The 21,869-nt window shown below is 43.2% G+C and overlaps 2 protein-coding genes across 3 annotated transcripts; both read left to right on the top strand.

Moving 5' to 3' along the window:
- The first annotated feature begins 724 nt into the window (after positions 1–724).
- rpl35 (ribosomal protein L35) lies at positions 725–5,909 on the top strand. Its single transcript, XM_004072789.5, has 4 exons — positions 725–874; positions 1,323–1,459; positions 2,676–2,757; positions 5,723–5,909. The coding sequence occupies exons 1-4, from the start codon at positions 872–874 to the stop codon at positions 5,870–5,872; spliced, it is 372 nt and encodes a 123-aa protein (XP_004072837.1). The 5' UTR covers positions 725–871; the 3' UTR covers positions 5,873–5,909.
- A 430-nt stretch (positions 5,910–6,339) lies between these two features.
- LOC101166637 (uncharacterized) lies at positions 6,340–20,054 on the top strand. Of its 2 annotated transcripts, none has more exons than XM_078952531.1 (4): positions 6,340–9,779; positions 11,995–12,119; positions 12,196–12,414; positions 18,030–20,054. In XM_078952531.1, exons 1-4 carry the CDS (start codon positions 9,448–9,450, stop codon positions 18,161–18,163), a joined length of 810 nt encoding a protein of 269 aa, XP_078808657.1. In that variant the 5' UTR covers positions 6,340–9,447; the 3' UTR covers positions 18,164–20,054. The 2 variants fall into 2 exon arrangements, with proteins under 2 accessions (XP_078808657.1, XP_004072836.1); XM_004072788.5 differs by having other exon boundaries at positions 7,392–9,779; positions 12,022–12,119.
- Positions 20,055–21,869: the final 1,815 nt, after the last annotated feature.

The following is a 21,869-nucleotide window of genomic DNA, read 5'->3' on the forward strand; positions in this document are numbered from 1 at the left end:
GATTTATTAATTTTTTTCCCAACAATTATTTCCCATGGACATTATCTAGTTTTTTTTGGGCTGCCTTATTTCCCATAACTGCTTTATCCACTATGAATTAGTTTATCCACACATATTCTTGGGCAAAAATTGGTTGAGATGTTAATTTCACTTTGTTTTTCATCTTGTACCTCTGTTCATTTTGTAAGCGAGTTTAATGAAGCAAAAAATGCTGTGCTTATTAGTCCCCACTCTGATCAGGTTTTGATCTAATGTGAAAGCGTTCCCAGTGTTTTCTATTTTTTTTAAATTATGATTATGCTTGTTTAGCCCCTTTTTTTTAAACTGTCGTTTTTTAGAACATAGTTTCTTGGCAGTAGTTCATCAGAAATTCCCCTCTTGAGTTGTGGGCCCCCTTCCCATCACCCATAACTGAGCTTTTTGTTTACATGCTCTCCGGCTAGCTTGTAGCCCCTTCCACCCCAATCTAACATTACTAGTGTAACAAAAATCAAAAATGGAGAGCAATAGTAATAATAATAACAATAATCTTTGCAGAAACCACTACAGGTACATCATGCAGAGTGTGTTTTGGCCCTCTGAGTTTGTCTCTTATGGGTCTTTTTCCTTTGTTTTAAGCTTCTTCGCGTCGTTCCGTTTAAACAATGGTCCTTCTGTATGCTCGGGTCATAATTGTGTGATTAGATTCATGTTTTATCATGAGATGACGGGGTCAAAAGCGAAGGACTGATTTGGTTTTGATGTGGTTGTACTCCTTACCCGCCACAAGGGGCGCTGTGTGTATTTCAGAGAGAGCGGCGCATCCTCCGGAAGCTACTTTTTTCGAGCACGCGGTGTGTCCGGCCTTTCCAACGGAGCGGCGACGAGGAACATGGTGGGTAAAGAGAGCACTCGGCCCTTAACGACATTTTTCCCCTCTCAGCACGCATTTAACTGACAGAAAATGCATTCTATAGGTGCTTTAGGTTATTGGGTTTGAGTTCGTATAGGCGACGATGGATTATTCACTACAAGAGTTTGGAAAATACTAATAGAAACGGAGCGCTATGGCGGAACGACGCCTGTGCTGAGATGTTAGCTAGTCCTTACAGAACAAAGTAGCCCATTCTGTTGTCTAGCTTCGTTTACATACACAGTTAACTTTTTATTAATGTAACGCCTATGGAAGTTTCAGAAAAAAACTAACTTGATTGGTTGAATAATTGACAAAAGCTGCTGTTTGTTGACGCGCTGTGTTAGCTTAGCGTGAACTAGCGTTAATGTGTTAGCGATCCTAAGTCGGACATGCACAGTGACCTGCTCCCACCTATGTCCTCGTCCAGGCCAAAATTAAGGCAAGAGATCTGCGGGGCAAGAAGAAGGAAGAGCTGCTGAAACAGCTGGACGATCTGAAGAATGAACTGTCCCAGCTGCGTGTGGCCAAAGTGACCGGAGGAGCCGCTTCCAAGCTCTCCAAAATGTAATCACCTGTGCTTGACACGTACCACGAGGTTTTGAATCGTTGTATTTATTAATGATGGTTCCACTCCGGAAATCTTTATAGTTTACTTCAAGAATCATGGACTCCTAGTGAACGAATTAGAGTTGATAATTGGCAACTAAAGCTTACCTGAATCTGTTTTTTTAGGTCTGACGATTTGCTCTTTAACATCTAGCCTTTCTCCAGTCTTCTCAAAATGTTCAAAAATGTCCAGCAACCCTCAGTAGTAACTTATAAGGTCAACAAAATGAAAGAAAAGAAAAAATTTCCCCAGATTTTTCTTGTTAAAAGAAAATTATGGGGGGAAAAAGTAAGTGGCATAGGCTCACACATTGTTTAAATACCCACTCTGAGCGTCTTTTGATCTTTTGTAAACATATTTTAATTATGATTATGCCATTTTAAGGCTAAATCAAAAAACTTTATTTTCACGGACTTGTTTTTCTCTTTTTTGCAGAGAAGCAGTAATTTATGAGAAATTTTCGTGAGTTGTAGGCAGGACCGTTTGGAAGCAACGCTGCCGCCTTTTCCCAACAACTGAGCTGTTTAGTGCATTTTTTTGGCTTACAGCCCCTCAGCAAACTAACATTAGCGGTACAACAAAATAGCGAGCATTATTGGAGCTATCAGCCATACAGTTTAGATCCAGATGGCAGCTCAGACGATGAAACAAAGATGCACAGCGTTTTATTTCAGTCACGAATGCGATCTTTTCTTATTTTTATTTTATTTAAAATGGCTTGATTTTTCATATGCTCCCAATTCACAACAATTTGAATACAGAAATACTCAGAAATGCTATTTTAAGCTTGAATTTTTGTAATAAATGTTCTCCGTCATTAAAAAATAAATGCCAAAAACATCATTTTCATCAGAGTGGGTCTTTAAAAATTGTGAATATTTATTTTTAATATTGATCAACTTATAGTTTGAAAGTAAAATATGCCAATATTTTACTTTCAATTACTTTTTCTTAAACTATTAAGGTTTTAAATTGAGCTAAAAACAAATAATTTGTTTGAACATCATTGTATTGAATCTTAAACGTTGTGAAACTAAATGACTATAGTTTCAGCCCAAAGATTTTCCTTCCTAATTTAAAGTGATAATTCTTCGTAAAGTCACATTCAACTGTCTTGCTAAGATGTTTTCTAAAGCGTAACTTTTCATTTTCAACCTTTTCTTTTCTTCAAAGTCGCGTTGTGCGTAAATCCATTGCCAGAGTCCTGACTGTCATCAACCAAACACAGAAGGAGAACCTGAGGAAATTCTATAAGGTGAGATCCCTCCCAAAACCGCTGCCAACTGTGGTCTTTGATGGTCTTTGTTTTCAGAGAGTGGAAGCTCACCCGGACTCTGGTGCAGATCAGAAAAAGTGAAAAGAGTCTGGCTTGAGTTTAAACTTTTAGCGTTTGAATGCATGGAGGCTTTTGATTAACTAATAATTATAATTGATACTTTGTCACAATGTGGAAATTCTTCTCTGCATTTTGACCCATCCCCTGGGGGGAGCGGTGAGCTGCAGACTATCTGCGCTCGGGGGGCGACAGCTGGCTGGGGAGAGCGGGGATTGATCCGACAAACCTTTGGTTGTTAGACGACCTGCTCTACCACCTGAACTAAACTGCTGCCCTGTGTCATTCACGGTGTCCACGAAGAGTCATTCATCCAGGTTGACTCTATCATAGTAGTGGGTTTAAAGGTTGTCATCTGGACTTGGTTTTTAAAATTAGAAGCTGTTTCACCATCTTATCCAAAAGGCCTTGTCAAGTCTGAAATAGCCGATAAAAAAGCTGGTTTATATGCGCTCGTGGGGGCGGAGTCAGAAAACTTCCAGTCCAGATGACAGCCCTTAAACCTAATATGATAAACTTACAGTGGTGAATGTAACCGGGCAGAGGGGGGGCGATCAACGAAGTCAACGCGATGCATAGAAATGTTCGGGGGGAAAAACCTATCCACTAATCTAAATGATTAAAAAATCAGGTAAACGTTTGGTGGTTAAACGCTTAGTGCGAAGCTGTATAAAGGGCGAGCAGGACTCTCTTCTTTTTTCTTTTTGAGTACTGCACGACTGAGGCCGTTTTCAGACTGAACACATTTGGTACGCTTAAAGTGAACCACCAATAATCCAAAACAAATTTTCAGTCTTGATGTACCCAAGCAGGTGCCAGGAACCGCTCTCTGACCCACCTTCCGTCATGGCCTCGGTTAGTTTCCAATCGGACTGAGCTCTAGTTCTCTCTGAGATTCCTCCGTCTGAATACAATCCGTCCCCCGGAGCGGAATAACTGGACCAAGAGTAGCCGACTAAAGCAGAGTAGGGCTGAAGCAACAGATGAGCCGCGGACAAATATAAAACAGTGATTGTCGTGTTATCAAACAGAGAAAAAAAACTGTCTATTTGTTAGAATGTTTTAACACTGCTGAAAATGCTTTTTACTTTTGTCTCGTTACGCAGCACACACACTACAGGCACCACTGTGACGTCATCCTAAAAGCTACCTAGTAGTTCCTTAACAGAATTGTCTTAACCCTTGTGCTATCCTATGGGGTCAAGATGACCCCACCCTTACATTGACGTGTTCTCCCTACCATGATAAAGGTGGAAAGATTTCATGGACACCAGTGAAGATCACAAATCGTTGAAGAAAAAAGGTTCAGAGCACTGTTTAGTGGGTCTAGATGACCCAACTCCCAATGTTAAAGTGCCTACGATAGCACAAGGGTTACAGCAATGCAACAACACCACAACGAGGAGACACGGCAGCTCATTAAAATGTGATATAGTGAAACAACTTTTAACGCGGGACAAATTGCTTCTCACTGTTTCCTGACAATCTTTTTGTCATGAACACTCATCAGCGAACCTTCTTAGCTGTCTTCTTGCCGGTACGTCTCCACCTGACTAAAAATGTGTTGAGCCTGACGCTGTTGAGCCTAAAAGCACAGGACTTCCTTAATTTCTGCCTCTTGCTGCTTTGCCCCGTCCTCGCACTCCCTGACCAATGAGTAAAGGGATCTTTGGTCACATTGTTTTGTGTACAAGCTTTAGTCTGGAAAAGGAAAGGAAAGGTTCAGGATTTGATCTGGACCAACAGATTTTTCTGATTTTCCAGACATTTGAACTCTCCTAAGAGCGCAGTGTGCAACTAACCAAAGGAAAGTGTGAAAATTATTAGCATTCCCTGCCCCTCTAACAGAATTCACAGGGCGGTCCTACTGTGAAATGAACAGAGGGGTCTACTCACTGCACACCCGCTGGGCTGAGCCGACGGGTTATCTTATGCTACGCGTCCACCGCCCTCTGCGGCGCACAGTCAAGCAGCCGCTTTCAATGAGGGTCTATGTAAACACACATATACACACTTTAAAGATTAAACCAGGGACAACTTTGACCAATCGTATTGGGTAGTGTTGCATGGAGGAGAAAATGATTGCGGTTTGTGTTGGGCCAGAATAATAGAACGCCCAGTCGTTGATGTGGTGGAAGGGAGCTGTGAAGGAAAAAGCCCGGAGCAAGATTTCTACCGCTTTGATAGTTCGCACAAAGCCTCTTCCGACTGTAAATGGCTGACATGCATAAGTAAATGGTAGAAAAAGAGAATTGTCCGGTGTGAACACCAAGAATGCGGGTCACATACCTGATGTGAACGCAGCTGTGCACCAAAACAGCTGGAGGGAAACATTAACTCCTATTGGCTGAAAAGATCCATCATGGCTGGAGCTTACAGCACTCTGATGTTGATCTGAAGTCCAGGGGCCGGTGTCATCACATCTACCATAAGGGCCGTACGTTTTGGTCAAATACTGTTGTGACCCGACCGGTTCTGAGACGGGTTTTCAGGTGGACCAAACATCCCAATCCCACTGTGCCCTTAACGGTTCAGGTTCAGCTGCTCTGTCGTCCAAACACAGGAACTAGGTGTCACTTATCCCCTTAAAGAGCTGATTAGTCCAGCAAGATAGGAAGGCACTCAGTAGAAACTTCCAGAACTGCATCAACTGAATGAAAGCTGCTGTGACATCCTCATGAGTTAGAACAGGTCACTGATCCGTCAGGTCATCTCACTGGTCATTGTTGTCCTCCTGGAAGAGTGTAAAAGCCACACTTGCATCCTGCTGACAATCATCAGTGTTTGACTAATCTGCTCCACAAAGCTCAGAATAATTCAAATGCGTTGTGTTGATAAAAACGAGGCTTCAGTTGAATAATTTTGCCCTTTTGAATGTTTCCCACAGGGCAAGAAGTACAAACCTCTGGATCTGAGACCCAGGAAGACCAGAGCGCTGCGCCGCCGGCTCAACAAGCATGAGGAGGGTCTGCGCACGAAGAAGCAGCAGAGGAAAGATCTCCTCTACTCAATGCGCAAATTTGCAGTCAAAGCCTAACGGCTCTTCCTGTTGACAATAAAGGCCGTTTTGAAAAGTGGCGTGCTCGCATTTCTTTACAGAACAGTGAAAAAAACAGAAAATGCCTCAAGTCCATGAAACGAATTCAGCCATTACAACACAAAAACTTTTCTTCTCAGCATTATGGTCTTTGGAAGTCGTGGGAGGTCAAAGGTCATTTGCCACCAACCATTTCTCTGGTCCTTGTTGGACTTTCAGTTCCAACAGGTGCACACCTCATTATTTTTGGTTCGTGGGCAGTTCAAGGTCAATGGATTTTCTACTTGCGGCATCACAACCAGGAGCTAAAGTTTCTTCTGGCGTCTTCCCTCGAAACTGATGTGATATGCGTCATTAGAAACCTGTCATTGTCCACCAATCGGAACAAAATAATGAACTGTCGACAGTCAAATTCTCTTACCTCCATGGAAAAAATCTAGGTATTTTTAATTTGTCATTTACAACTATTAATGCCCACAACAGGTTGTTCTGTTAAAATACTGTTAATGGGTTTTTTTTAGTTAAGTCAAAAACAAAATGTCAGTTTCAAACATTAAAACCTGCCGATTTGGATCCGTTTTGTTTAGGAATTGTTTGGGGTGCTGTGAATAACAAGGGTTATATCTTCAGTGAACGCAGCGCACATCCGTCACTGTGGTTCACCTTCAGCAATTTCTACTGACCCCATTTGGGAGAAGCGAGCTTGTGATTGGATGTCTTTTTGTTTGCATCACAGGTATAAAACCCAACAGAAGCTGACAAAGTTTGACAGAAACTGATTATTTACTTTTCTGATTGATATCGAAGTTCCGTAGTACCCACCTATTCTGGTTTCCGTTTTAAAAGTGTGAAACAAAAACTATTTACTGAAAACAAAATGAAATGATAAAAACCGAAACTTGTCGCCCAATCAGCGAAGTTCCTTTTTTGGTTTCTTATTGTGTTTCGTTTTTTAACATTTCATTTTTTTTTCTGAAATGTTGGCTTTGTTTAGCCTTTTTAACGTTTAGGTATCTGGAATTTTGTTTTGTTTTCAGAAAAGGGACTACTTTCTATTCTGGTCCTGTTGGACCTCAGTGCAGCCTTTGACACTATCGACCACAGTATTTTACTCCATAGATTAGAGCAGGACATATGGATCAGAGGATCTGCTCTCCAGTGGTTTAAATCCTATCTGTCTGATAGGTATCAGTTCGTTAATGTAAATGGCCATTCCTCTCAGTGCACTCGAGTCAACTATGGAGTCCCACAGGGCTCAGTCTTGGGACCGATCCTGTTTACGCTGTATATGCTACCCCTAGGAAACATAATCAGGAAACACAGCATTAATTTTCATTGTTATGCTGACGATGCGCAGTGGTATTCATCCATGAAACCTGACCAGAATGACAATATAGAGAAACTGAACGCCTGCATCAGTGACATCAAGACCTGGATGACAATTAATTACCTCCCCTTGAACCCAGAAAAAACTGAGGTCATTATACTTGGACCTAAAAACCTCAGAGATGCTCTGTCTGATCAGATAGTCTCCCTGGATGGCATAAGTATAGCCCCCAATTCCACAGTTAGAAACCTTGGGGTTTTACTTGACCAGGATTTATCATTTAAGGCTCACATATCTCAGGCGTGCAGAACTGCCTTTTTTTACCTGCGGAATATTGCTAAGATCAGAAATATTCTTTCTAAGAGTGATGCTGAAAAACTCATCCATGCATTTGTTACGTCGAGGCTGGATTACTGTAACTCCTTGTTAGCAGCGTGTCCTAAGAGTTCCTTAAGAAGTCTCCAGCCTGTTCAGAACGCAGCAGCTAGATTGTTAGCTGGAACCAGCAGAAGAGATCACATCACTCCTATGTTAGTTTCACTCCATTGGCTCCCAGTTGATTCCAGAATCAAGTTCAAGATCCTCCTGTTAACCTATAAGGCCTTATATGGAATGGCCCCGTCCTATATTAAGGACCTCATAGTCCCTTACCAACCAATGAGAACACTTCGCTCGCAAAATGCAGGACTGCTTGTGGTTCCTAGAATTAGTAAAAGTACGGTTGGAGGTAGAGCGTTTAGCCACCAAGCTCCTGTCTTATGGAATAAACTCCCAGCTCATGTAAGAGAGGCCGACTCAGTTTCTACATTCAAAGTTAGACTGAAAACATTCCTCTTTGGACAGGCTTATTGTCAGACTAGTTAGTATTCAGAGATTATTTAACTTAATGTTAATGTGTTTAAATTAAACTTAATAACAATAACTATTTGTTTTAAAAGGCTGCTAGAAGTTGAAGCTGGGGTAACTATGGTGCTCCGGGGTTCTGTCCTCTTTTCTCATCTACTTCTACCCTTCCTCTCTTCTCTATTCTTGATCATAATTTATCATTTAGTTCTCCATGCCTCTGTTTGGTGCAGTGCGATTCATGTATTGTCCCTCTTTTCCTCTCCCCTCCTGGGGAGTGGGAGTGCTTCCAGACTCCAGTTGGCTCATCCGTGCTCCAGTTCCTGACCGTTTACCTCGCCTTTGCTCCTGCTCCTACACCTGGCTGTGGATCCTGCCTCTGGCTCATCTCTGGCTCGTCTCTGCTCTGTACCTGACCGAGTACCTCGTCTCTGCTCCTGCTCCTACACCTGGCTGTGGTTCCTGTCTCCGGCTCGACTCGCGTCCCTGAGTGTCCCCCCAACCACAGCTGGATGAAGCTCGTCTGCTGGACTTTATATATGTAGTTGTAGATTTAGATAAGATAATTCTTCTCTAAGAGTTCTGGTAAATCGCCTGTCCATCCTGGGGGAGGATCCCTCCTTCATGTGGGCACCCCTGAGGTTTCTTCGTTTTTCCGGAATCCGGTTTTTTAGGAGTTTTTCCTTACCGCGAAGGGGGGTCTAAGGGCAGGGATGCCAGTATAGCTTAGTCAGTTTGTTAGTTCATTTTAGTATTTTTCTATTGAACTCTTTGTATTCGTGATCCTTTTGAGTTCATGTTTTACTTCGGAGCCCATCGAGACGACTGTTGTTGTGATTTTGGGCTATACAAATAAAATTGAATTGAATTGAATTAAAATGTATTACTGTTTATTTTTTTGTGATTTTTTAGTTGTTGTAATCTTTAAAACGTTTTTGTGATTTGTTGAAGGGATTTGCACTTCAGGCCTGAAAGTATGAATTCATATTCCTGCTGTCCCAGTGCAGTGACCCTGGCCAAACGCCAAATCATAAAACATCTGTCACGGTAAAAATAAACCCTGAAGACAATTCACACATAAGTGCCATCAAAGGCACAAATTCTTTAAAAAAAAAAAGCATTTCTCTCTTTTCACTCTGTCGTTGACCAAATTTGGATTGTTTGTTCAACTCTGAACAGCTTCTAACCTCCAGCCCATCATACAAGCATCAGCTGAAAGAGCGATCCACCAACAAACTGGGTCAGTGTGTTCTTATGTTCAGCAAATACCCTGAAGCTTCAGAGGCTCTGGAGTTTGAACAGGGGAACGCCTGGAACAACGGTCACTTTGGCTCTAATTACTTCTCCATTGTCACTGTACTGTCAGCTGCTCTCAGGTCATCTCAGCCCATCCTCTGCAGCCACTATGGGCCCCCGGGCAGCCCTGTTTTTCCCGCTATGGCTCTGCTCTGCCATGTCCTCCTCGTCTCCCTCCCCTGTCCCGAGTTCCGAAGACGAGCCGGGCTGCTTCAAAGTCAACAGCTGCAAGTGCATCATGAAGGACGGCAGCGGAGTGATCAACTTGAAAGCCGTGGGAGATGCGGACGGTTTCCTGGAGCGTTTGAGGCCCGTGCCAGCAGACGACGTGTCGGCCGGCACAGAGACCTTCTTTTCTTTCAGCCCTTGCCAGCACTTCTCGGAGCCAGAGGTCACGACCTTCAGCGACTGCACCGCCGTAGCGGCATGCCTCATTGTCAGGTACAGATGCCAACCCACGGGGACTCATGCTGACCCTTAGCAAAAAGTAGTCTATTTAAGTATATCTGCTTGAAGTTTACTTTTTAAATATCATCTATATGTTGTAGACTTAAAATCTTCCGATTTAGTCTGAAGTTGAGTTAGTGCACATGAACAGGGTCTATATTTGACTTTCCATACTTATACTCAACTTAATGAAATAAACTTCAAGTGTACGACTTTTTGCTAAGGGGAGAGCTGCATTAGTGGACTTATTTTGGGGTGTACACATTTGGTTAAGTGCCAATTTGAGAAGAGTTGTAAACAAAAAGGTGAACAGCAGAATTTCTGCAGCCACTGAATTAAAAAGGTTTAATCGGACAAATTAAGGCAAAAAACAAAAAGATGAACATTTCCATAAACTTTAAAACCGTTCCTAGAATGAAAAATAAATAAATAAATAAAATTCTTATATGTTGTGTTGCAGGCATTTGAGGATTTTTGACATGGTTTTTTCTAAAACTCCATCTTTTATCCGTTCCATATCAAAAGAGATGGAGTGATGTTTGTGTGGCTTTAAACATGAACCATAGATGAAAGTAGAAAAACCTGCAGAGGAAACCGTTTTAGAGCTTCAACAGGAGTCAAAGGGCAGAGAGTCTGCTTCTGTCCATCAAATGTTCTTTATTGTTTGATTAGGATCAGCAGGTCTGCTGCTGAACTCTGCAGAGAAAGAAGGAAGGTTTGCTAGTTTGGGGCTTTGCTGTGTGTTCACATTCATCTCAGTGAAAGCAAATTAAAAGTTATTCCTTAATGAGATTTGATTTGGTTTGATTTGACATTTTCCATCAATCAAAACAAGAAACATAAACAAGAGAGACAAACATCTATACATAGATATATATATTAAACCGGAAATCAGAAAATAAATAAGTTAAAAGAAAAACGCACACATTTACACACACTTATAAATTATGCGAATTCTAGTTATTCCTTATCCCAAAACGTATTGATAAACTGACAAACAAAGCGAAATAAGAACTTCGATGAGATAATTCCAGGCCTAGTTTTTCCTGTTCTTTATATGATCACATGTATTCGTCCAACTGATGCAACTTTCTTTATGAGAACGTCATAATAATGTAAATTTTAATTCCCAGTAAAAGCATCTTCATGTGCCATCATGTTTACAACCAGCTGTGGTCATTTTAATCTACAAAAGTGCTCAGAAAAGAGTAGTTTCATAAAAAGGCAGCTATTTACACAATGTTTGTTATTTTTAATTCATCAATTTCTTTTATTTTCACTTTTGTCATTGGCGTGGTGAAAAGAAATGAATTTAGAAAAACAAATCGATCCTCCTCAAGTGGAGAAGGCTCCATTTAGTGTTCTGTTTTAAACACCATGAGGTGATAAATACCGGTATATAAGAGGGTTTTGAGTGCTTTGGTTTGATGAAAATCTGTTAAGATTTAAAAATTGTGGTTATATGAGTTTATTCTTGGATTAAGTTTTATTTGTATTGCAACAGCTGGATTTATATGATAAACAATAAAAGACTAAAGAAACATTTGAATGGGATTAAAGATAAGGTGTTTGAGTTTAAAACTAGTGGCTCTTGTTTTGCTCCATAACTAATCACCCTATGTACCTGCATTTGCTTTCTTTTTTATCAGCTTGTCCTATAATCTAAACCAATATAAATGCGAACAGTTATTTGTACATAATGACACATTTTTGCCCTGGTTTTTTTCTTGAAAAACCTTGCAGTGTTTGAACTCTACCGCTAGAGGGCATCTCCACACACGGACTTCCTCTGTGTCTCCGGCAGTTCAATGTTGTTTGCCACAAAGTTTTCCTTTTTTTTAGTGGTTTGTACCTCAGTTTTACAACATCACATTAACATTGGAAAACCCAAAAACAATTTTCCTCAGGGCTTATAGAGTTAATTTGACGATTTTTGGAATTGTTTGTTATTTTGGATAGCATCACTTAACAGTAACCCAAAAAATAATGAGGGACCAAAAATTAAAATATAAAAAAGAAAAAATATAAAAGATTACAATAAAAAAAACAACAACCCTGAAATTAAAAACCACTGCAGACAAATGTGACCCTGTGGGTTCTCCAGGGTTAAGGCCTGAATTTAGTTTTGAGCTGAATTGGTTTTCTAAATAATGTTTTGATTATTGTGATAATTTTCAATGAATCTGGGAAAGAGTGAATCTTTTATCAGACTCCTTCCCCTGTACTGGTTTGGAAGGCATCAGGGGCTCAGCAGATACATCAACTATGGGACACACGAAGGCAATGAATTTCATTACAACCACACTCAGAAGACGCTGTCCGTCACATACTTCGGTGAGCTAGTAAACACAATCTAAATGGAGTTGTGGTCATTTCCTCATAAAGTGAACCGTCCCCTCTCCTGCTCCAGCCCGCAGGCCGCAGGCAGCGACGGTGGTGCATTATCACTGCGACCCTAGTCGGTCCTCCTCCATCGTACAAAAGGAGAGCCTGGTTGCAGGGGGGCCCCTGCTCGTCTGGGTGGACAGCCCCTGCGCTTGTCCCAATGCCTGTGGAAGCGGAGATCTGGGTTTGGGCACCATCTTCCTCATCCTCCTCTCCCTCAGCGCAGCTGCATACTTTGTCCTTGGTAAGGCCTGGATTTGTGCTGAGGGCAGATATGGTTTTAATTTAGTTTACATAGCTGTCCTCGTGGTTAGTCCAAACAAGCTGTGCACAGTTAAAAATAAAAAGAAAGGAGTTGCAAGAATGAGGCTTGAGAAAGTCTCCATTTCTTTTTACATCTTTGCATTAAAGGAAGCTGCTTTGCTTTCAAAATTGTTGTTTTTCTTTGGACACTGGCATTTTTATACTTAATTTACGTTGGTGAATTTTAGAGCAATCCATTTTTTCCCCAAATTTCAACTTTTAAAAGTTTTAACCGATAATTATCTGGCACTCCTTTGAACTCATTTTTTTTCTGCAACTTTTCCAGGTATCTAATAATGTATCTTTGAAACTGTTTTCTGTGACAATGCTTGCCATCTATTCATTTGGTACAATCCCAGTTTCTTTATTAACACAATGTTTCATTTCATTACACAATAAATCCACAATGAACCTGAAACTGTTTAAAAAACTCAATTCTGGATGATACATTTTGTTATTTTTTTCACTTTTATGTTTTATAAAAAGGGTCAAAAGTCTAAAAATATGAAAAGATGAAATTGACTTAAAAAAAGGGTAACTCCCTTAAATTATTTCAAATCTTCCAAGCACTTTCCCACCAAGGGGCCCTAAATGTCCATTGAAACATTCAAAACCCCTGTGTGGTGGTGGGCTGCTCGTCTGGGGCTGGGGGTGCTTTCCCAGGGTGGGGCCCCGCCCTGGGCCCCCAGGCTTGGCAGAGGGGCTATTTTTCTGGTCTGGCTGGAGTTTGCACTCTCTGTGCCACTGTGCTTCCCTACTCTCTGGTATTGGGGGCCCCTGAGGCGGCCCTGCTGGCCCTGGCCTGGCTGGTGGACGTGATTGCCCTGTGGGCGGATTTCCTCTGTCTACTAAAACTGTAGTTGTATTGTGGACATGTTGACATGCTTGTATGCAAATATTTTTGGAGCCAACAGGTATGTTGTGTGTGTAGACAGGCCCCGCCCCTTTAAGACTACTATTTACCCCCCCCCCTTTCTAAAATCATCCTCCTATTTCCTTAACCCCCCTTTTTTCTCCCTCTCTTTTGTGCCCCTACCCTTCTCTAACATCCCTCTTCTTCTTTTCCATCTGGTCCAACAATATATGTAGCAAGTAACAAATATAATCAATAAAAATATATATAAAGTTTAGCCTAAATTACAAAGGGGTTTATTCAAATAGACACCTTGTGTGTCAGAAGATCCATAACCCCCTGTTGTAACAGTAAAATCTGTCCAGCACAGGAGGCCTTAAGCTCTCATCCGTTTGCTCAGCTGTTGGATAGGACAAGTAAAAAAAAAAGTTTCAATGGAAACTATGGTAATAGTGAGTCTGCGTCATCCAGACATTGGCAAACTCTCTTGCAGAGAATATTGAAGGTCGAGCATTTACATGACTCATTTTAAATTGTATCTTTAGCTTTTTTTCCAGATTCTATTCATTTAAAAATAGGACTTAATTGTCACAGCTCAGCAGGCTTTTGTTACATCCCATTAGCTGAACGCCTGAAGCGTTTTTGGACCAAAAGCTGCTTTCACTCATCCACAGCTTAGACCAAACAGCACATTTCCACCAACTCACACAGCACTTCATTGTCACAATTCCAACAGATGCAACATGGAATTAAGTTTCTCTTCCCCAAGAATGTGTCCCCTTGGGTAGGAACTAAACTTTTAACTTTGTAACTTTTGGATTGGAATGGATTTATTTTAAGCAATCTAAACACAAAACACTGCAAAAGTCACATAAAAAATATCTATACAAAGAAATATTTAACTTAAAACGATTAGTTATCATTTAATTGGAAAATAAAACAGTGTAAAAGTAAAAGAGAAACATATACATCCACACACACATGTAATTGATATTTTTAATCATAACCAGATTTATTCATTTTTTCCTGCACAAATTACAAATTGAGATCAAGTCACTTTTATTTTTTATAACAAGGGTCAAAAGTCTAAAAATATGAAAATATGAAATTGACAAAAAAAGGGTAACTTCCTTAAACTACCCTTAAACATGTACTCATACATGCAACACATTGAATCCATTAAATCTCAAATTTGTCAAAAACAGTTAAATTACTTGCTTGTAAAGCAGTGGGAGGTTGTGAGTTTATATAATCACACTCTTATAATGCCTTAATTGACTATTTTACTTAATTCTTTACATTTTTACATTCCAGAAGTTAACACTAACCAAACTTTAGTTGGTTATCTCTTTTGTCCTTGAATCATTCTGGGATTGTTTAGAAAAACAAGAATTTTCTACACTGGACAGAGGATGTTCAAGATGGGTCTCAGTAACTCAGACATTTGCGAGCACTGTGATAGTAATCTACCCGACAGCTACATGCACGCACTGTGGTTCTGCACACCTGTCCAGGCTCTCTGGCAGCAGGTATGTGCCGATTTATCAGTCTGGCTTAAGGTTTCAATCACTGCCTCACCGTCACTTTGTGTGCTTGGTGACATGAGTGCCATCGATATAGAAGAAGGATTAGCATCTATCATTTTCATAACTCTTTGTATTGCCAAAAAAACCATTTTAATAAATTGGAAATACAAGAAAAATATAAACATAAGTCAACACAGAAATCTGCTGTTTGATCATATCAGCTTGGAAAAAATGTCAGCCCAAAGTTCAAGTAACTTTGAAAGAATTCGGTCTCTCTGGTCTCCCATAGCTAACTCCATGACTTAGGGGTTGGGGGGGCCTGGTCGTCGTTGCTCCTTGCCCTTCTGCCGTGGTTTGGGGTGGGGGTCGGGGCCTCCGGTGCCTGGCGGGGGCGGTGGGGGCTCCGTTTGTCGGGGGGTCGGGTCCGGTGCCTGGGTGGGGCGGGCTGGGGCTCTGCGTGGTCCTCTGGGCTAGGGTGTGGGGGTGCGTGGTGGGGGGGTGGGGTGGTGGTCTGGCTTGGCTTGGGGGGGTGGTCCCTTTGCCTGTGCTGGGGGGGGTTGGCGGGGGGCCCTGCTCGGGGGGGGGGGGGGGGGGCAGCGGCGCTGGACGGGCTGCCCATCTGCGCCTGGGGCTGGGATCGGCCCTTCCCTGGCTCTGGGACGGGACGGGACAACCCTCTCGGGACCCCCGGTTGCTCTGGGTGTCATCCGCTTCGGCTGCGGGGTCTGGGGTGGGGGGCTTGTAGGCCCTGTCCTGTGGGGGGCCGTTCTGGGGGAGAGGGGGGGCCCATTATGGGTACGGGGCGGGGGGGCTGACGGGTCGGGGTCTCCGCTGAGGCAATCGGTGGTTGCCTCTGCCGTTTGGCTCCCTCGGTCCCATCAAGGCCTGACCAGAGCTCTTCTAGGGCCGGCGTTTGGGGGTGGGGGCCTGGGCTTGCTCCGGGGGGGGGGCGACGCTTTCTGGCTCCTCTCTCTCTGTGTGGGGTGGGTGGTGCCGGGCCTGGGGTGTCGGCGCCTCCGGGGGTGGGGCCCCTGGGCTGGGTGGGCCTGGCCCCCTTGCTGGAGGGGGGCGGGGGACAGCTGTTTGACCACCGGGGGACAGTCTACCAGCTGTCCCCAACTTACCCCCTTCCTCATAAAACCTCATATTAGGGTGAGGGGGTGGGGGGTCTAGCCTGCGATGCGCCTTGGGGGGGAGCTACTTGGCAGTGGCCCCCCTCCTATGGTTGCCGTATGGAGTGGGCCCCCCCTCTTTCGGTTTTATTTGCACCTTAGACATGAAGGGTCTTTGGCAGGGGGGGTGCTTGGACATCACTGCCAGCAAGCAGCAGATGTCCTCCTAGCACCCTACCCGCCAATTTTAACCGCACCTTAGACATTTAGGGCCCCTTGGTGGGGAGGGTGAGGGGACATCACTGTGAGTAATCAGGAGATGTCCCCTTAGTGCCCTACTCGCCAATTTTAACTGCACCCCCCTTAATACACACACCCCTCCCCCTTCAATATATACATTCCAACATAAACACACACACATGCACACACACACCCTGTCAAACACACATACACGCACACACATTTTGCAAGGAAGGTGGGACCTGGGTCCATCTGTCCCCTACCCCTTCCCTGGTGGGGGGTGCGGGCCCCTTGGCGACGGCGGCCGTGTCCCCTGGGTGCCGGCTTCCTGGGCCCGGCGGCGCTCTCTCCGCGCGGTGGGGGGGTTCACATTACACCTGAGCCGGGGGTGTTCGTGTCCCTGGGGGGTGGGTCCTGGTCCTTGCCCCTGAGCGCTGGGCCCCGCCAAACTTCCAACAGTGGCCGAGCCTGGTCGGGCCATATTTACAACACCCCTTGTGGGCCCCCTTTTTCCCCCGGGGTTCCCCCCTCCTGGGGGGGGCGGCGGGCCCCTGCCTTGCTCCTCCCTGGACCAACCGTGGGCCGGGTGGGTGGCTGCCTGGAGTGCGGAGCGGGTTTCCCTTGGGGGGTCCTGGCTCGTACCTGGGGTTGGGGCGGGGGGGTGCCCGGAACTCCTGGGTGGTGGTGGGGTCCTCGTCTGGGGCTGTGGGCGTCCTTCTCCGGTGGGGCCCTGCGTTGGGCTCTCCCGGCGCGGGGGGGGGCTGCTTTCCTGGTTGGGCTGGGGCGGCGCTCTCTTTCCCTCCGCGCCTCCCTGCTCACTGGCTCTGGGGGCCTCGCGGCGGTCCTGCTGGCCCTGGCCTGGGTGGCGGTCTTGGTCGCCCGGGGGCGGTTGTTCCCTGCCTGTTCCCGTGTGGCGTTGGGGGGATTCCGGCTGCCGCTGCTGTTGCGGCGGGGGTCTGGGTGTGGGGGTGGCTGGGCGCTCCTCCTCCTTCTTTTCACATTCCACCATCCATTTTAGAAGAACATAAACACTCACCTGAGCACAGGTGTTAGCTCACCTTTGCACTAATAGTTTGCATGATTGAATGAATGAAAGATTTCACACTAGTTTGTTTAAAGGCATAGGTATGCATTTGTGAACACTATCTGTTTTGTGTACATGTTGACATGTGGACATTTTTGCTGCTAGCAGGTGTGTTGATAACATCTGAGTGTGTGTGTGGACAGGCCCCTCCCTTTTTGTACTACATTTGAACCGTACCGTAATGATAAACAACCAGTAAACCTGTCTGCTCTATGCTGCTTCATGGTCTTACCCCCCCTCTCACTATCACCCCCCCTCTCTAACATCCCTCTCTCTTCTTCCCTTCTTTCCTTTTCCGTCCGGTCCAACACCAAAGATTTCCAAACATGGTTGAAATTAATAAAGTTTGGCCTCAATTACAAAAGGGGTTTATTCAGACATACCTTTGGTTTGTCAGAAGATTAATAACCCCTCTTGTTAAAGTAAAATATGTCCAACACAAGAGGCCCTCAGCTCTCATCTGCCTGCCTAGCTGTTGGACAGGACAAGTTTAAAAAAAAAGAAAAAGAAAAAAAAAGAAAAACAAGAATTCGTCATTGTGATATTAAAAATATAACAATGTCAAATAGTTCCCAATGATTTCATTGCTCTAAAATCATCACCAGAGTACACATTTGAATAAGAAATTGAGACTTTTTTTAGAAATGTTTTTGATTGCATTATCTGTCTATGTATCCATCGAGCTTGAACCGTCTTCAGTTAATCCAGTTTCCCAGATGTGTTTCTTTCCCTGTGTGGCAGGCTCCAGCGCTCTCAGGGCTTCTCGGAGCAACGGTGGGATGCAGATCTCCCCGGAGCACAGTGTTTGGTGCATGATCTGCTACCTGTGCAGCGAAAGACCTGCAAGAAGACGACGCACAAACTGCGATCAGTGAGCTTCGGAGCATAACACATCCAAAGTTTCTGACCCACAGGAGGCAGCAGAAGCAAGTGCTAAACAAAGCCGGGAATCTATGGACACATTCTGTAATGTAAACATCACAACGGAACCCCACATGATTTCTTCTGGTGATCGTGGTCCCTGAACTCTCATGATTATTGTGAAACTGAAGAAACATGTAAAGGGAATTACAGTAAAATGAATTTATGCATTTTCCATGTATCCAGAAAATTCATGTAAGTGTACTGAAATGTCATGATTTCATCTGCACGGCTGAGATGAAACATGGAAGTTTTGGATGCTTCCCCATCACCTCACCACACCGTCAGCATGTGCCAAAACTGACACGGCTTTCATTTTACCTGGAATAAACAAACGATGTTTGATTTATTCTTCTCGTTGCTCATCTTTCTCATCCGACACGTACCTGCTCGGTGGGTCACTGTGGGTGACGTGATGTGTTTCGCCTCTCTCTTTGTGGTCCCATCTCGTTTCAGCAGCTGTCCTTGTGTTGCTGGTTCATGACAGTTGGGGTTTGGCTGTGATGTCTGCTCTCCTGTAGCTCAGCAAGACCTCACGTTCTGTAGCTGATCTCATCCGAGCCTCATTAGCCATCAATTAAGCAGATCCAACAACATTTCAGCGGGCAACACACTACCCACACTCAGGAGTTATTTGGGGGAGAGCAACTAGTGAAGACCAGAAAAAAGGCTGGTCGTCACTCTCATTTCTACTTGCTGGGAATTTTAATGGAATGTCTTACTTAGTTTCTGTGTTCAGTTTCCATTTGATGTTGCTGTCCACAATTTAGGACCATAACGGTCCTAAATTGCCAGACAGGACTATCTAAGGGTGTTTTTGGACTGGGAAAATCATTTGGTCCGGACTAATTCCTGAAACCTGTGCTTGACCTGTATTCAGACTGCTGTCAGGCGGACTTTCCTGTTGTAAACAAAACAATGCAACTAAAGATCTCTTCACTCATTGGCCAGGAATTACGAGGGCGGAGCAAAACAACTAAAGGTGGAAGTTATGGAAGTCCTGCTCTTTGGAATCCTTGTCCGGTGAGTTCATTCAAACTTTATACTTCAATGACCAATTTTGAACGTCTGTATCAACGTCAGGCTCAACAAGAGAACCAATGTGTATCACGCTAAAAGTTGTTATACACGACCACATTTCAATGATTTCCTGTGTCTCCTCCTTGTGGTGTTACGGCATTGATTTTTAAGAGAATTCTGTTAAACGAACTACTAGGTAGCTCTTAGGATGAACTCACGGCGGCACCTGTTGGGCGCGTGCCGCATAACGAGACTCAGAAAAGCATGTAGGAAGCATTTTAAGCTGTGCTAAAAAAAACAATCTAACAGTTCAGGAGTTGGACCTTTTTTTCTGTTTGATAAAATGACAATTGTTGCTTTAAATTTGTCCACTGCTCACCGGTTTCTTCATTCCTAATCGGTTTGCATCATGTGACCACCGGCTACGGTGGCCATTTTGGTCCAGTTGTTCCGCTCCGAGGACAGGTTGTGTTCAGACTGAGGAATCTCAGAGCGAACTGGAGTTCAGTCCTATTGGAAACGTAGCAAGACCACTTCAAAAGGTCTAAAAGGTCCGTTTCAGGATATGGGAACATCTCCAGCCCCAGTAACCCTCTATCATGCGTGTTTTGAAAATTACTGGACCTAAACATGCCTGAAGCTGTTTCCATTCCTTTGGCAACGCATGTTCAAGCAACCACTTCTAACGGAAAGTCTCAGAAAATGAGTGTAAATGTGCCTTTCAGGCTTCTGCCTTCAAAACTCTTTTTGTGCCCTATGTACAAAATGCACATCCATGAAACACACGTTAAAATTTAAACCTGATTTGAAATACATTTCATGTATTGGAATAGAAAGGAAGAAAAAGCCGGGTGCAAGATTTGCACCACTTCCACACTTCGCACCAAGTCCCTTGTAGATTAATGTCGCGACAATCATTCAGCCACCACAACCTTAACTGTGATCAGGTGTGGGAGCAGGTGTTTTCTCGCTTTTGAGGCAGACTCCACGGCCTCACAAGGTTCGAGTAGCAGTGGAGCCTTGTGAGGAAGAAGATTCTGAGCCAAGCTTCCTGTATGACTGCCGGTGACAGTTATGCTTTGTTTGAGATGTTTGCTTGGTGGGTTAGTTAGTTGGTTGTGTAAATATGTTTTGTAGCAATGGGATAATGTTGTGTGTTCCCTCTGAGGTTTCGTACCCATACTTCGTCAATGTTTGCGCTGACTATAGATAGGATTTGCTGCATGTCTAACCAAAGCTGCATAATCCTAATCATTTATTCATCCTCTAGCTCCTTTCATACAGCCATCCCTCTCCCCGCTGAGACATCCCTGTGCTGCTTGAAACAATCCCTCCTGCAATGGTTTCCCATTAAGCTGCATCTGTAAACGCCTTGAAAGATAAATCAAAAAGGGGAACTGAGGTTTAGTAAATGCTGTTTGAAGGGGCAAGACAGGAAGCAGAAAATATTTGTAGATAAATGTATAGATGTGTCTTTATTTGGATTTGGAAATTGATTATTTCAAGCATTCAAAGCAGAAATAACAGAATAACAAAAAGGAACAACAGAAATTTATAGTCTATATAAGGCTATATCAAACTATTAATCATAAACATTGATTGATAAATATGCATACATTCGCATAGACTAGTAAATAATTCAAGTATTACTATGTTCTAATTTCTATACCAAAATTATTATCTGATCAGTTATATGCTTTGCCAACATAGATTCAGCTCATTAGAAAATTTCTCAATAGGTCTCACGACAAAACAGACATAACATTATTTCAAAAATCATCATAACGTATGCCGATCAAGTGTCAAAAATGTGTGCAAATTATTTTTCATTAGAAAAAATAGCTATTAAAAAGAGGATGACTCAAATGATTTTTACAAATGACATATTTTATAATCATCAGGAATCATTAATTTGAATCACATATTGGGAAACAAAGTGGAGTGATATGATTACAAACCAATGACTTTATTTTCACTGTCCATGTGTACAATTAGATTCAAATCTATCTCCATGTCTGTGCAAACACACAAAAAAAATCCCGCTGCCAGTAGAATTATGTTTTGAATGTGTCCCTCTGGCCTGATGTGGCTTTACCTTGTTTTCTGACACACATCTTTCCAACATTGGAAAACGTGCATAGAGAAACTCTAAAAACCACAATCTCTGTTTTGTACATATTTATTTACAGCTAAGGCAAATTCTCCGTTCAGTGACAATCAGTGGCTTTGAATGTGGGCTTATCTGAAGAAATAGGAGTCAACAATGACATGTTGTGTGCATTTTTCCCTGAGATCTGTGAGGATTGAGGCCTTTTTCGTTTAGTCTTCTTGGTTTTTGTTCTTTGGGTCGTTCATGTGGTTCTGTTTTCTCATGTTCACAGCAGGTTTGAATGTAAATCATCCACAGCTGTTTCTGTTTCACTTAAATGCCCTTCAGTATATTTAAGTCACAGGATTTACTTGATGCTTGGTCACACGTTTATTTCTCCATAATTAAGTCACAAATGTTAAGTGTTTCAGTCTGATGCATTTGGATCTACCATCCCAAAAACGTCTGACATAAAAAGGGGTTCTGGGTTCTTGTTGTCCTCATAAGCATGATTACTTACCTTGTACTCTGGAAAACAAAGCTGTTTGTTC

The sequence above is a fragment of the Oryzias latipes genome, chromosome 9 (assembly GCF_053564925.1).
Source record: "Oryzias latipes strain Hd-rR chromosome 9, Olatipes_Hd-rR_3.1".
NCBI lineage: Eukaryota > Metazoa > Chordata > Actinopteri > Beloniformes > Adrianichthyidae > Oryzias > Oryzias latipes.

Excerpts from the sequence above, each read along its gene's own strand:
- rpl35 (XM_004072789.5), top strand. Across the intron at positions 1,460-2,675 it reads GCTTCCAAGCTCTCCAAAAT|TCGCGTTGTGCGTAAATCCA; the intron begins GTAATCACCTGT and ends TTTTCTTCAAAG. Across the intron at positions 2,758-5,722 it reads ACCTGAGGAAATTCTATAAG|GGCAAGAAGTACAAACCTCT; the intron begins GTGAGATCCCTC and ends TGTTTCCCACAG.
- LOC101166637 (XM_078952531.1), top strand. The coding sequence starts at position 9,448 with ATGGGCCCCCGGGCAGCCCTGTTTTTCCCGCTATGGCTCTGCTCTGCC. Across the intron at positions 12,120-12,195 it reads GCTGTCCGTCACATACTTCG|CCCGCAGGCCGCAGGCAGCG; the intron begins GTGAGCTAGTAA and ends CTCCTGCTCCAG. Across the intron at positions 12,415-18,029 it reads AGCTGCATACTTTGTCCTTG|GCTCCAGCGCTCTCAGGGCT; the intron begins GTAAGGCCTGGA and ends CCTGTGTGGCAG.